Source organism: Symphodus melops (assembly GCF_947650265.1).
Source record: "Symphodus melops genome assembly, chromosome: 2".
NCBI lineage: Eukaryota > Metazoa > Chordata > Actinopteri > Labriformes > Labridae > Symphodus > Symphodus melops.
In genome coordinates, this window is record NC_136692.1 from 19,875,513 (window position 1) to 19,891,704 (window position 16,192).

At 43.0% G+C, this 16,192-nt stretch overlaps 1 protein-coding gene across 6 annotated transcripts in view; it reads right to left on the minus strand.

Moving 5' to 3' along the window:
• Nucleotides 1-477: 477 nt before the first annotated feature.
• LOC306819689 (uncharacterized protein) overlaps nt 478-16,192 on the minus strand; it is a 28,559-nt gene continuing 12,844 nt past the window's right edge. Inside the window, exons 1-11 of one of the 6 annotated variants that reach the window (XM_079337128.1) lie at nt 15,012-16,097; nt 14,505-14,930; nt 14,039-14,134; nt 12,159-13,274; nt 11,958-12,053; nt 7,458-7,768; nt 7,257-7,321; nt 6,059-6,216; nt 5,434-5,949; nt 3,450-4,933; nt 478-1,265 (exon numbers count right to left, since the gene is read on the minus strand). In XM_079337128.1, coding sequence (XP_079193254.1) covers nt 612-1,265; nt 3,450-4,933; nt 5,434-5,949; nt 6,059-6,216; nt 7,257-7,321; nt 7,458-7,768; nt 11,958-12,053; nt 12,159-13,274; nt 14,039-14,134; nt 14,505-14,930; nt 15,012-15,642 — 5,553 coding nt within the window. In that variant the 5' untranslated portion in view covers nt 15,643-16,097 and the 3' untranslated portion in view covers nt 478-611. The other 5 variants (XM_079337129.1, XM_079337127.1, XM_079337130.1 and 2 more) reach the window with 5 other exon arrangements.

The window sequence follows — 16,192 nt, forward strand, 5'->3', positions numbered from 1 at the left end:
ACTAAAAGAGCTTTATCTACTATCCAGTGTACGTTATCATGATTTTATGTAATATGTGCAAATCGAATTTCGTGGACCTCATATTAGACGAAGCCTCACACCCCCCGAGATCCTTTGTTGCCTCTTACGAGGTGAGTCTGGACCCCAGGTTGGACCCAAACACTGACTATGGAACATGTACGGTTGATAAAAAAAAAAGTGAGCAAACGAAAAAATGACAACTGCTTTGAGATTTTTACAACTGTAACTCAAATTGTGCAACGACAGGTGAGTGGCATTTGGAAGAAGATTGTTTTGAAATGTCGCAGGATATCAAAACCAAATGCTACCAAATGAAATAAAGACGGTCTCCTGAAGCAGGTGCATTTACAAGGACATGTGTTTTTAAAGGGGGGGGGGGGGGGGGGGGGGGGGGGGGTCACAATTGACCTTATTCTTTTGGAAGGACGATAAATTAAGAATGCTTCATTGGGTCACCATTGGTTTGTTGCTGTTAAGGTCCTGAGCAGCATGCCCAGGAACTGTTATAGCTTGAAAGAGGGTTAAATCCAGAGCTTCTAAAAAAGGAATACATGTGTATGTGTTCATGGGACCTTTTAAACCAGGGTGGTCTAGTACTCGTTCTTAATTGCTAGTTCCCCTCTCTCAGTTGTGAGCCTTTGGTTGTGGTGCAGGAACAGGATTGAGTCCAAACTTTCAGGTGGGATGTTGGCTCTCTTGCTGTAGGTGGATCGTGTTCCGCACTGCATAAAGTCCTGCGCGGCGCTGCCCGCCACTGCTGGAGCAGCCAGGTAGGCCCGCGCAACTGTAGCCAACAGAGGAAACTGCACAGCCTTCGTCCTCCACCACTGCAGGGGTTCGACACCCAGCGACGCTCCCTTGTCAGCTCTGAAGACAGACATCTCGATGTCTACAGACTCCTCCACAGAGTTCTGCTTGCTCTTAGGGGCGGAGGAGAACAGGTCTCCCAGGAGGAACTCCATGCCAGAGATCCCGCCACCCTGACTACCTGGATCTTCCTGCTCACACTCGTCTGGCTTTTCTTCGTCGCTTTCTTCATCTTCATCCTCGATCTCTCTGAAGTTGATTGGGCGGGTTTCTTTGAGGCGCTTGCTCCTCCGGCGGGAGTCGCTGTCGGACTCTGGCGACCTTGGCGAAGGGCTTCTCTTGCTGTGTCTCCGCGCCTTGCCTCGGTTTCTCCTTCTGTCCTCCTTCAAGATCCGGACAGCCTCGGTCTTCAGCCAATCAAAAGTGGTTTTCTGCTCCTTTAAAAGAAATAAAAGTTGAATTCAAATGTGTCCTCATCTGCATACATTGTTGTAACTTTGTGAAGAAATAAGTCAGATAAAGTATTTTGGAACAACAGACGAAGGCTAGGCTCAGAAGTAGAGCTGCAGCTATCGAATATTTTAGTAAATGAGTATTCTATCGAATATCCCATCGATTAATCGAGTAATCTAATAAATCACACTTTTGCTTAATTAAGGTTTAACTCGTCTCGGGTCGAACCCTACAAACCTGCTTCTTTGCAGTTACCATGGAAACGCCTGCTTGTTACAGCCAACCACCTCTGCTCTACAGCTGCTGATGATGCTCACCATATTACTGACAGGGTCCCAAATAAACTTTCTGATTCACTGGTCAAGGCGGCAGGTAGATGAAAAATACAGGCCAAACACGTTTTAATGGCTGAAATAGCAAATAGTGTTTAGTGTAGCCTACACATCTGTTACAGTACATTTAATTGAGAAATCATTATGTTCTGTTGAATCAATCACAGAATCAATCATTATGTCAGATAAGGAAATTGAGAAACTTTAAATATATATTTGCTAAATTATTATTCCACAAACAAGTTCTGTCTTGAAGACATTAGACATTTCATATAATCAGCCTGTATATTGTTAAAAGTGTATCTCTGTCTGCTCCTGCAGCGCGTGCATTCAGCGCGCTCACAGACTACAGAGACCATAGACGCGTCTATGACAGAGACTGTGAGAGGACGTTGCTATCGTTATGTTAGCTGCAAACACGGAGAGAGTGAACGGAGAAAAGCCGACCGTTTGACCGGATCACGTGTTCCCGACTGGGTCGTGTGGATCACGGATCAACTGTGTGCTGACTAAAAGTTAAAAGGGGCACGCCGCGCTCGCGTGTGCGTGTTAGCGCTGAAGTGTCTGTGTGTAAGAGAGAGGAGCAGGTAGCTGCAGCTACATTAAACGTGTTTTATACTCATACCAAAGTTTTGATGACGCAAAAAAAAAAACTTAACGAAGTCTCGAGGCAGCGAAAATTCCTCGATGAATTTTTGTAATCGAATTATTCGAGGAATCGTTTCAGCTCTACTCAGAAGTTTGTCTGAGTGAGTCATCCAAGCCAATGACTTTAAAGCACATCAGCACAGGAGTGGGACAGGAATCTCTAAAGCTCCATTTTCACTGAGCAGTTCGGTTCAGTTCGTTTCGGTTTCTAGCACTCATTTTGCGGTGTTTCCATAGACTAATCCCGGGAAAGAGTCCCAAATAACCGATCTGTACCGTCCTATTTTTTGGGACCCTTCCGTTGAGGTGCCAAGAATATCGCTCGAGCTAAAAACTGCAGTTCGCTGATTGGTCGAAAGAATCGTCACTTCCCGTGTGACAGCAGCAAACACAAATTCACCGTGTTTAAAGACACAGGTCGATTGTTTATTCGTCCGTTTATTTCTCCTCGCGGCTCACAGCCTTCTCTGAAATAAAGCTTGATTGAGTTTTGTAATAAAGAGCCTCAGTAGATGAAAAACAACAATGTAATACTTACAATCTTGGCCTGCAAGAAATGAGCAACACACAACATCTGGTTTTGAAAAGGTTTTACCTGAATGCAAAAATATGTTCCGGAAACTGTTTATCTGCAGGTAGTTAAGATTCGTCTGACTTCTTTGAAATGTGTGAAAGCAAGTTATTTATGTTTGAAGTTCTGAGATTAGAACTTTCCTAAACCTACTTGACATAATAGAACTACAGTAATTATCCCTTTGAATTTTTCCCCGCCATGTTTTTTTTTTTAAATTAACTGTAGAGGTACAGTTGAAACGTGTGTCTTTGCACTCTACGTATAAAAAATGTCACCATCTGCTTGGCTCAACCGACAATCGCAGGGTCGCTCCTGACGCCAGGTTGCTCAGAACCAATTAATTGCAAAACGCACAAACCTACACAGCCACCTTTTTTTCTGAAACATTGCACGTTTGAATCAACTTTCCTATATCCTACAACGATCGGGTCGTACAGTGTGAGCTGACATGCCACCCCGACTTTTAAACAATCAGGGACAACCTCATACACAGCTTTGGAATGAACAATATTTTGGTAATTAATTACAGCATAATAAGAATACATTCAAACTATGGCAATTCTGGGCGAGTTTGAGAATAGACCAATCCCTTCCTCATCAACTTTATGACTCACCTTCTCGGCCATGAACCCGAGCCCATGGAACTGGGGGTCAAGGGAACATGCCACACACAGAACCCTGTTAACGGCCGGGTTGTCGTAACAGCTTGACAAGTTACGCCTCATGATCCTCTTCACTTCTTTGAGGATGGTTGAAGAATCTCCCGGCCGTGGCACAAGGTGGCGGGAGAGCAGCCCGGTGAGAATGGGCTTGACGAGGGACAGACGAGGGAACGCCTCCCTGGCAAGAGTTCGACACGCGACATCCAGCGGTTTAAGAACCGAACACAACTCCTCCAGAAGCTTCCATTCGGATTTTAAGGTTTTAAAGGTGACCGATGACGCGTTGGAGGTGGAGTTTGCGTGACAGCTCCCAGATGAACTGGATTCTGAAGCAGTGTCTTCTTTATACTCCTCTTTAATCTCTTTTATGGTTTCACAGAAAAGGCTTTTATGTTTGACGAGTATGCTCAGGACAGGATAGAGTTTATTCCATGTGAGACAAGTGTGTGCCCATGACTTCAGCTCAGCCAGTTCTTCTTTTGTTAGCGTCTGCATGACACTGCCGACATGGTGCTGATACATGCCTTTGTTCTGTTCTTGCGGCAGTAATGTATTCGATAGCATATCTTGGAATTGTCTGAGGGTCTTGGAAATGACACCGTGTGACATCACCTCCTCAATGCAGCATTGGACGGCGCTGAAGAAACATGGCACAGACGGTAATCCTTCGCTCGATGCGCCGTGCGTCGAGCCACTTTGTTCCTCAGGCGACACAGAGTCGTCCCTCTCAAGGAATGTTGTCGAGTTAGGGTGAGGAACGCTTCCCGCCGCCTCTCCACCTTTCCCACTCCCTTTTGGACCCGTTCTCATGTCTTTCCTTTCCCCTCCCAGCAAGAGCAGGTTAGGCTTTGAGATTCCCCACTCGTCGGCCATCGCTTTCACCTGAGCCTCCACGGCTTGAAGGCCGGAATCGTTCGCCTCACTCTCAGTCAGCCTTTGAGTTGCCAGAGCAAGGTTCTGGCAACTGAAATCGCTGTCTATGAAATGTGCCCAGAGTGTGATGTATCGCTCAGTGTGGCCTTGCCAGTTGTGGAACCAATCAGTCACACTTAGCGTGACAAAATGTGGACTTTCCTTTCTTTGGCTGGGAGGTCGGCCACGTCTCCTGGGCTCAAAGTCGATGGGGGCAGTGTAATCAGTTTCCTCACTTTCTTCCTTCATTACATCCCCCCTCAGCAGCTGAGATAGACTCGTCTTGCCTCTGCTGTGGTGTTCTTTCAGGAGGTTCTCCAGTTGACAGGTTAAAGGCATCTCCTTGTAGAAGGGCAGGAGGGTGTGGATAAGCTGTTTGAAACCTTCCCCTTCTACCAGAGATGGGGGCTGGAGATCCATGATGACAAAGTTGGTGATGGCATTAGTCACATGGACAGATAAAACCAGAGGCAGGGTACTGACCGGGCTGCTGTTGGTCATCACTGGCTGTGGCCGTTGTTGACCTGCAGTGAGAACAAAAAACAAATAAAAACCGTAAACAGATTGAGAACACATTTGACAAAGCCAGTTCAAGCTGTAGAAGAATTTGAACTAAAGCAGTTTATGGGCTAAAGTTTTTTTTTTTTTAAAAAGGAATTTTCTGCAACACAGAGACCAGTGGTGATTCAGACCAACAACTAGAGTTTCAGGGTGGTCGAACTTAAGATTTTGATCTTCTATTTTTGCCATGCTTTCAGATGGGCTGTCTCGAGCTCTCTACAACAGTAAAAGTTATCCAGTAAGTTGATTCATTATAGTGGCCCCAAGTAAAACAACTCATTTTCATAATGTAAATATGATTGGTTGAAAAAGTTGACACATTTGGGTCGTGATTTTGCATTAAAGAGTTGTTGATGGGTCCTGAGGCTATACCAGTTGAGAACCACTGCTCTCACTTTGTTTACAACCACTTTCACCTCTTAGGTCTTGGACAGAACTGATTAGACGGTTCATCTTTTGTTACCTGCTGGAGGAAGGCTCCGATCCTTATTAATGTCTCGAGGTCTGATGTGGTGCTTGTTGATCAGATGGTTTTGGAGATCTGATGCTCTTCCTCCACAGCCCACACGGTCCGCACAAAGCTTACACACCGCTGTGTTCCGGTCAACAGGTCGACCGGCCTGGTCAGGCTCCAACCCAAAAAAGTACCACGGGCTTTGCTGGGTTACATTTGGGTTGCTCAGCAGTTTCTCAGTTCCTGGGACAAACTCGTACTTTTCGAATGGTTGAGAGCTGGGAGATGGGAAGGACATCAGGGAGGAGGAAGGAAAGACCGATCCAGATGCTATGCCTGAATCACAAACTGCATCTGGGTTTGACACCGTTGTAACGTCACTGATGACAGGCATGGGGCTCTGTGATTGGCTGTGATCTGACCAAACAGAGGAGCTACTGGGCTCTGGAAGGGTGACCAACTGGATGTCCTGCAGAAGGCGTAGAACCGCCTCCTTGTCTCCAAATTGACATTTTACGTTGTCACCTGTATCCCCACACCAAAATAGATGCATAATATGATTACCAAATTAAACTTAAGTGAGATCTACTGCACAACCAAATGCGACGTCCAAGCTTCAAGTGTGTGAACTCACCCATCCCGAGGCCCAACAAGGTGGAATAATCCTTGCCAATCCACACCTTAAGCTCTGCACCCTCTGTGATGGGCTGGGACACCTTGTAATAGATATGGCGGTAAAACTGGAAGATGACTAGGTTGTGCTCTTCTTCATTACTGGTATACGTTACATACCTGGAACAAAACATAAATAATATGATATTCTACTGTAAGCAGTAATCCACGTTGTTGGATTTGATTATGAAGGGGGGAAGAAAAAGATTTTCATAAAATAGTATATTTTCCTCTACTGTAGGGTCTGGCGTGTGCAATATCTACATGTATATCTATTTAATATTCTGTTATCTGGCAAGATACTTGTTTATACTACCACAAGTAAATACTCGCCCATCTACCTGAATGAGAGTCTAATTTATGTGTCTACTAAAGTATGTTCACAATCGCTAATGTTCGAAAAAAGTGTCTGTTTTCATGAACTGTCGCTCCATGCAGTGTGTCTCATCTACCTGTGTTTGCAACGCTCTGAATCCCCCCCACGATCAGGGTTCCCACATGTGCCGAGTCTGATCTGATTGGTCGTCCATTCTGCTCCGTAGTAGTCGGTCAATTGCTCAGTACGGTTGTCACATAGGTGTGCAGCACGAGCTTGCTACAACGAGCCAGTGGGCTTGGATCAGTGATATCACACTGGCAAATTTCATTCAGGGGGGCTAGGGAGCGTTACACGCAGCTACTGCTCCAGCTAACATGAGGACATACGAGCAGACACGTTTCTGCGGACTTTGAATCTTTGCACATACAGTAGATGTGCCTAATCGTGCAAAAGACACCTGAAAAGCACACTACAGAGCATGGAACAGTCCCTCCAGGATTTTGCTGACTTTATCGGGGATTGATGCGGCCTCGAATGCCTGATTTCGAGTCAGCTTTTCAAAATGCATGTTGCAATATTTTAAGATGTTTTTTGGCAATTAAATTGCGGCAGGGAGGGAAAATTGCAAAACTGGTTGTGAGTTTTTTCAACTACTGTCTCGTACACACTTTGATGTGATTCAGTGATAGGGTTAGGGTTAACCTGATGTGGGACCTTTAAGCTGAAGCCTTATAATTTTGTTGTATGATTGTATAATGACAATAAAGACATTCTATTCTAAAAGGAGTCAAATACACTGATTTGAGAGAGAAACATTACAAAATCATTAAGAACTGCCCACCTCATCCAGTTAGATTTGTTTTCATCAGAAGCATCCACATACACGAAAGCAGCATCATCCCTGATCTGGAAATTGGAGAAATGTGTATTTCAGCTATTGCCATAATCAATAGGATATGGACTTCCAAGTCAAGTCATAAAATACATCATGGATTTTCATTCAGTTTAAAATGTAAATGAAGCACAGCATGAGTCTACTTACAGCCCAGGCGTATTTGAGGTTGGACGGCATTTGTCCTCTGCACATTTCTCCTACATACGGTCCAAACATGACTCCCTGCTGAAGGTGACACCTGGCGTACACCTTCATCTCTTCACTTTGCTCTTCCCCAGAGGAGCTTGGTCCAGACATCTCAGACCCGACGCCGCTGAAAAGGTTGAGGCAGGAAGGCAGGGAAAGCACCGCTCGAGAGGGGCCGCTATGGAGCCAGGGCTCTCCAGGCGGAAGCACGCCATCTGGGACGTGGCTCTGGTTTGAAGCAGGCTGGAGAAACGGAAAATCATCCAGGAATTCTTCATGGTTTGGATACAAACACAGAGAGGACAGAATTGAGAATCTGTCAAGTGAAGTAGAGATAGTATGGACTATCTAAACAAGGAATTAACTTTAATGGAGTATGTTCATTGCTATGAGCAACAAAATACAAATTAAATGGAATGAGGCAACACAGGCAATACAGACGAGAGGTTTACATGATTTTACTGCATCTTAGTTTGATTGTTGCTTAAACACAAAACATATTTGCATTTTACATCAAAGACAAGCTGTGTTTTCAATTTCCTTTTGTTCCCCAACAAAGAAAATGTGTTTCTATAGTTTCTTGTCATCAGAGTAGGTCAGACTACATGGCGTGTCGGCAGACTTTCTCACTTTATCTGACGATATGACTGTTACTACTAGTATAATGAATCCACTGGAGCAGTGGTGGACTGTGTGTGCTTCAGTTGACTTCTGTTAAGGATGTCCAATTGTCTGGTGCCAGACCTGGTGGGACAGCTGAATCGCTCTTTGGTAATATTTTTCTCCACTTCTTACTCCCATGTGATGCCGTTGGCCGACTTTGAAGGGCGCTTACAACCCTGGTGAAAAAAAAAATATATATTTTCTTCATTTCAGCACATGTAGAAGGATATATGTGAATTAAAAAAGCGGCAAAAGTGAATCAACGTATCCTACCTGTGCATGAGGACAGGAATAACTTTTCTCCCCTCCAGTCCTGCATTACACAGCAGGTTAAAGGGCGTGGTTCTGATACAATGATTCGTATAAATGGCCGATGTACACGCTTCTTTACACATGCGAGAAAGCATTGAGCCCAGATGATTGACTCCCAGGGGGGTGTTGTTGTACCATATTGCGTTTGTGATTTCTTTCTTCGGCTGCAAGTAAAGGGCAGTTGCATTGGATGGGAGCTTGCAGAGGTACTTAATAAGAGAAGTAACAGGACAGTATTCATTGCCTGGCTTCTCGTACATATAGCATTGATTCATTTTGTTGTGAAATTTTGTCTCATCACTAAAAGATAAAGTGCAGTATTTAAGCCCCTTCTCATCTTGTCTGATTATAAATGAATCTGGCTTTAGATTCCTATTGGCCTGCTTCCCTCTCCGGCCAAAATATATCTGAATATCAAACCAGACTTTGTTGAGAAGACCCCTCGGAGTGCAGCAGGCCATCACATGTGATTGTCTTAGGATGCGGATATCATCAGGAGACAATGATGGATGGTGTTGTGCTCTGTCACGACCGGACTTCCTAATTCTTTTGAGCATTCCCAAGAAGACCTTGTTGGCTGGGGTGAATTCAGGGTCTCTCATTATGCACAAAGGGCGGCTGATAGGAGGCTCTTTGAAGTAACGGTTAAGTCCAGCTCTCAGTGCAACATAACTAGCGATCCCATACATCTCTCCTTTGCTGGTTCGCACAGATCCATAAAACTGTCTCAGCAATCCATTCAGCTCAGTCTTCTCCACTGTATCCAGGTTCACCTGGAGCCCTTGGGACTCCATCCAACCAAAGAAGATATTTACAGCCCATAAAGTCTGCTTCTTTGTCAGCTTATTTATCTCAGATCTGCTGATTTCAAGTTCGTCCAGTTCCAAGTCTGATACAGTTGCATGTCTAGAAATGTCACTGGAGTGCACCTCACCATCCTCTTCTTCAGACTCTTCCTCTTCTTTCAGAATGATCTGCCTTTTAGTTTCCACATCAAACAAATTCTCACGAGATTCTCTCAGGTCTGCATTCATATTGTTAGCCATTAGCTCCACTGGCTATCCAGGTAATAGCTTTGTGCCACTGTCAAACGAAGCGCAGGATTTGGTCGCGGAAACAAAGCGGAGTGATTCTGTAGGAGCAGTCAGCTCACGGTGCTTTACGGCTGTTATACCACGGACATGATCAGCTCACATCGCACACAGGGACAGTCGGTTCAGAGACGGTACTGAAACGCAAAAGATGGCGGCTGTAACTGGCCACTAAACGCACCAATATCATATCTGTCCTTTAGCATGACATATGAATTGGAGGGTAGAAAAAAATCACCAGAAACATTTCATATTATCACATAATATTCCCAAATGAGTCTAATAGCTCTTTACAATGGACTGCTTGAGTGACTGTCAAGGAGATACCATGGCAACAACATCAGTAGGGAACTGCCGTAAAACAGACTTCAACCGCTGGCGTTTTTTGTTCTGAGCATGCGCACAGACATCTTTAAAAGGGTCCCAGTTTGTTATTGTAAAAAAAAAAAAAAAAATCAGCTCAGCTCAGCGTTTTATCGTGCGCAAGCGTGACTTTAAATTGAACACAAGTTAGGACCCATTTATTTTACGATACGCACCAGTTATGGATATCGATATAAACATGCATTACTCAGAAACATGTTGCTACTCCAACAGTGTTGTAATCAATAATGTGGACTTCCAGTGTGCCTGATCAAATTAGAATCATTGTGGACATGCAGTGTGCACAACGCCTATGCAATAAGATTAGCAACATATTTCAGTCTGTCATTTCCAATAGCTATGCACCTGTAGACATCGTGCCCCGTTACATAAAAGTTGCATTGGTGAATTTGCACCCATGGGTGGGGAGGGAGGGACGGGGGGGTTGAATGGTTGGTGCAGGGACTGTAAGTGAAATAGGGCACAAGCACACTTTGTATTGAATAACCAAGAGAAAGGTCTGAATGTCGTGGAAAATCACCTTGCGACTCAAACAAAGCTCCATTGGTTGTGGAAGAAGTGGTCTCGAAGAAATCTGCACGATGTCGACGTCTCAGATGACTTCTCAAATTCGTGGTATTCCCTCCTTTTGAAAGCACTATTTTTCTGCATAAACGACAAACGGCCTCGCGAGAGTTCAAAGGTTGTCCGTTTTCGTCCGCTTTCAAGCCAAAATACATCCATACGATAGATTTTCCTCTGGGTTTACTGATCAGATCCATGTTTTCGTAGTGCATCGATGTATAATGTTTATCTGAACGCTATCCACTGGCTACAGCCCGGCTGTCTTCTTCTTCTATTCTTTTCATGGATGTTGTTCATCCAAAGTGTTGCATTACTGCCCACTACTGGACTGACAATTTGACTTCATTTGGCGGATTTGTTGAAATTAAAGAGAAAATAAAGATAGAACACTCCTCATCGAATCACCTCCATGACTGGAGATGCTGTCACATGAACAGCATCAATATTAGTTTGTATTGTTTTAGATTTTCACAGTGTAAGTAGCATATGAAGTTACTGTAGTCAAAATATAGTAATTATTGAGGTACTCTGTATGTACCATGGTATACCATAGTAATATGGGAAACTTACACATGTACCACCATGGTATGTACTATGTACTATCATGGTATGTACTACCATGTTAAACCTTCTTGTGGGTAAGAACTTCATCTCGTCTTAAACAGCACTGTTCATGCTTCCCATCTGACCTTTTTACCCAGTCTGGATGCCTTCCATTCTCTTGTCGCCTTGTCTTTGATCTTATTCTCATGTTTTTAATATTTCTCCTCGTTGGGATGTCTGACCGCCACGCCTCATACTATACTCCCCACACTAATAATATCAAACTTTATTGTAACCCCAGTTTGTACTGATCGCCATCTCATACATAAAGTTTCTTAAATGGTGTCTGCACGTAAGACAACCAAACATTTTTTAATGGTTTTGTATGAGATCGTTCTCCATCCCTCTGTCAGTGATTCAATTCAAAATAATAGTGTTGTGCTACTCAGCGTAACGTTCAAGTGTAAGAGTCACACGGCAGTAATGTGCAGTCATTGCTCTTGTCTATCTTACTGAATGAAACTTGTACATTCATACTAACAACAAATCCGAAGAAGTCCTTGTGACTAAAAGCGTAAGCCTTTGTGAGCCTAATAAACTAGTGAAATGTTAAGCTTTTTTCTCCTCCTTAGGATTTGAGATGAGCTGTCTTCATTTGATTATATTTGTTTCTGCCTTTGTAAATTTTAAAAGGGAATAAACAACTGAAACAAAACTTTTTGATGCATTTGTGAACCACAACAATCACAGAAAAAGCTTGTGAAATCCTGGATGGACTGTTATGTTACATTATCAGTGTCACATTGTACTGAACCTTCCCATTTACAGTATATTGGGAAGACAGCAATCAGGTGCGTTAAATACTGTTTATACAGTCCATAATTATATTTCACATGAAACATACCCTCTTTCTTTGCGGTGATCTGGACATTTGGAGGAATACTGATCTCAACATTGCGGTCTTCATTCGGCTGTTCTTGGGGATTTGCAGTTAACACACCTTTAAGAACATAACATGAAAGTAAGAACTTCTAACATTTTGAATTTAATCACTACCACTCTTAAGGTCACTCTGAAGCCAGCAGAGGTGTAGAGATGCACTCACCAGCTGTGTTGCTGCTGTGTGGACTGCAGTCGCTCCTCTGGCTGCTGTCACATCTGTCCCCGGTAACTTTCATTATTTCACAACCCTCAAGACCAGCCTGTGAGAGGAGTTGTACAGCAGTGGTCCTCAAGCTGTGGTTAGTGTATATCCTTGAAAGCCCGGCCGCCTGGCTGATTTCAGGTAACAGCTTACCGAGGAAATTGTGCCCCATGGGCTCACGAGTGTACCACATCACTCGACTGTTCAGTAGGTACTGAGGCAACTTAATAGGGTGAAGGTAAAAGGCTTTTGCTTCAGCAGGGCAATGGGATAAATACTTTTTAAAGCAGACCACTGGGCAGTTTGGATTTCCGGGCTCAGCGTAGATACGTCCCTTGTTGTTTTCCATACATGGGTCTTTGGTTCCTTTATAGTTTTCGCTCTGAGCTTTGTGGGAAAGTGAAATGTACTCATTGCCTTTCTCATCATGATTCAAAACAAAAGAGTCTCTTTTTAATTCTCTATTACCTTCTCTGCTTCGCCTTGACAGATGCATCTGTATCTCGAACCACACTTTTCGGACCAGTCCAGTTGCTGTGTTAGGAGACAACGCCTCTGAAGCCCTGATGAGCTTTAAATCTGCAGCTGAGATGGGGGGAAAGTGTTGACCCACATAATGTCCATTTTGGCGAAGGTTTTTTGTAACAGATTTAAAAACCTTGTTGCTTGATTTGAAGGTCGGAGAGTTCATTATATCAAACGCTGAGAAATATCGACTTATCCCAGCCCTCAAAGCTATGTAACTGGCAATGGAGTACGTCTTTCCATTGGCATTTTGAACAGATGCATAAAATGAACCCAGCACCGTGTTAAGGTCTTCTGCCTCATAGTTTCCAAAGTCTGTAGACATTTTCTTTTCCTTTAACCAGTCTTCTAACACTGAAAAAGCCCATGCTGTGTTCCTCTGTGCGTTTGCTTTTTGCCTTTCTTTTTCAAGTAGGTCTACATCTTTTGGATGGAACACCTTGTATCTTGTTCTAACCATCCTCGCCGTTTCCATTGCGTCCTCCTCCTCTACTTTTATTTTCTTTGCTGGTGGTTGGTCAGCCTTTAGCCAGGATTCTGTAGTTCGGTGCTCTACAAAGGAATTTAAATGAACATTTAAAAAAACATCCATGTCATTTACTGATGTTGTATGTCTGACTGAAACAACTGTTCAGTGTCAACAAGAGTCTGCACCAACGCTGATTTACTAAACTGGTGCAACGCCGCTTAACGACTGCCATAAACAACATTCACCAATTTCTGTATTTTATCAAAACTTTAACGGCTGAGATTAAATTTGTGTTAACTGCTGCTAAAAAAAACCATTGCATTTAGGATTTAAAGTACATTTGTCAAGTCTTGAAAACAATAGGTGCAGTTGTGTGTGAAGTGTTTTAAATTGACAGAGACTTACAATCAGCCTGTAAACATGAATCAAGAAGTAGAGAAATGTACTTTGATTGACCTCTCTCTCCATCACTCATCCGAGCAGTCTATTACTCTGTCACACCCTTTGAATCTTTTGCTGTGAACATGTGTTTACAGTCCAGCATTAGTTCTTTCACTGGAGCGCTTTCAAAGTTGAAAAAATAATTATACTTGAAAATCATCTGGGTTTGTTATTCTCAGAGGCTTCTTAAATTGTATGTAAGAATGAACAGTTGACAAGGAACTTTTTCCTTTTTTCATGCAACTGAGCCCGCAACACATCACAATAGCCTGTTTAATCCTAAATGAACCGATCTGTAAGACATCCCACCGGACCCTGCCATTCACAGTCAACTGACAATCCAATCGTCTTATGTCTTATTATCTTTTTTAATGCATTCAATAATTAGAATTCAAACTGAACTTACCATTTCTTTTTGGGGTGAGCTCAACATCTAAAGGAATACTGATGTTGATATTTCCGTCTTCTTCCGGCTCTCGTTGGGTCTTTGCAGTTGATACAACTTTAAGCATAAAAAGGAAAGCGTTATGTCTTCAAACATTTTTAGTATCACTTCCACTTATGGTGAAGGTTAATCTGAAAAGATCAGAGACTTAGTCTGCGACGCATTCACACTGCAAGTCTTAATACTAATTCAAGGCTCAGGTCGGATCTTTTGTGTTTGGCTGTTCACGTTGCTTTTGAAATGTGTCCTGGATTAAACTTTCAGTCGGAAATCACATATGTAAGTGAACCCCATGTGACTTAAAACGATTCAATGTGATCTGTGCTGTTAATACTGATACATTTTTTTAAAATCACATAGGAGAAAAAATATCTTTTCCAGGTGACTTTTAGCTGTAGTGTGAATACAGACATAGAGATGCACTCACCAGCTGTGTTGCTGCTGTGTGGACTGCAGTCGCTCCTCTGGCTGCTGTCACATCTGTCCCCGGTAACTTTCATTATTTCACAACTCTCAAGACCAGCCTGTGAGAGGAGTTGTACAGCAGTGGTCCTCAAGCTGTGGTTAGTGTATATCCTTGAAAGCCCGGCCGCCTGGCTGATTTCAGGTAACAGCTTACCGAGGAAATTGTGCCCCATGGGCTCACGAGTGTACCACATCACTCGACTGTTCAGTAGGTACTGAGGCAACTTAATAGGGTGAAGGTAAAAGGCTTTTGCTTTAGGAGGGCAATGGGATAAATACTTTTTAAAGCAGACCACTGGGCAGTTTGGATTTCCGGGCTCAGCGTAGATACGTCCCTTGTTGTTTTCCATACATGGGTCTTTGGTTCCTTTATGGTTTTCGCTCTGAGCTTTGTGGGAAAGTGAAATGTACTCATTGCCTTTCACATCATGCTTCAAAATAAAAGAGTCTTTTTTTAAGTCTCTATTACCTTCTCTGCTTCGCCTTGACAGATGCAGCTGTATCTCGAACCACACTTTTCGGACCAGTCCAGTTGCTGTGTTAGGAGACAACGCCTCTGAAGCCCTGATGAGCTTTAAATCTGCAGCTGAGATGGGGGGAAAGTGTTGACCCACATAATGTCCGTTTTTGATCAGGTTTCCTATAACAGATTTAAAAACCTCGTTGCTTGATTTGAATGTAGGAGAGTGTATTATATCATACACTGAAAAATATCGACTTATCCCAGCCCTCAAACCTTTGTAACTACCAATGGAGTACGTCTTTCCATTGGCATTTTGAACAGATGCATAAAATGACCCCAGCACCTGATTGAGATCTTCTGCCTTGTAACTTCCAAAGTCTGTGGACATTTTCTTTTCCTTTAACCAGTCTTCTAACACTGAAAGAGCCCATGTTGTGTTCCTGTCATGGGTTGCTTCTTGCCTTTCTTGTTGAAGTTGGTCCACATCTCTGACACTCAGCTCCTGGTGTCTTTCTTGACCCTCCCTCGCTGTTTCCACGCTGTCCTGCTCTGATGCTGGCTGCTCAAATGTTAACCACGAATCTAAGCTTCGGGCCTCTACAAACGATTTTAAATTTATATTTAAAATATCATCCATGTCGTTTGCTGATTGTGTGCGCTAACTGAATCAATCAGTCGGTATCTACGAGCATAGATGTATCTATGTCTACGAGGCTCTACACCACTGTTGTTGATTACTACACTGGAGCAACGCAGTTTATAGTCCGTAATGAAAGATGCTCTCCATGTTAAAGGTTCCGTGTTATCTCGAAACTTCAGAGGGACATTTTGAGGGTAATTTTGTCTACCGATATCCCACTCCGGTTTTAAAAAAAAGTCCCGTCTAGTCTTAGGAAGGTAAACGTGTTTATTATATATTAAATGTTTTTATTATATTGACAATGACTTTTAAATTGGCCATTAAGAATTGTTATTCATTGATAACATTAGAGTTAACCTTGTTTGTAACTTTCAAAAAGGATGTAAATGAAGAAATGTAAAAATAAAAAGTGTTAAGTGTTGAAGTGGCAAACACTTAGACCGGACAGGGTTGCCAGGTCCTGTTGTGGGAAGACAGTAAAAAAAAAAAATAATAATAAAAAAAAGCTCCGTTCAATTAAATAGCTTATTGCTTATTGAAGTCAATT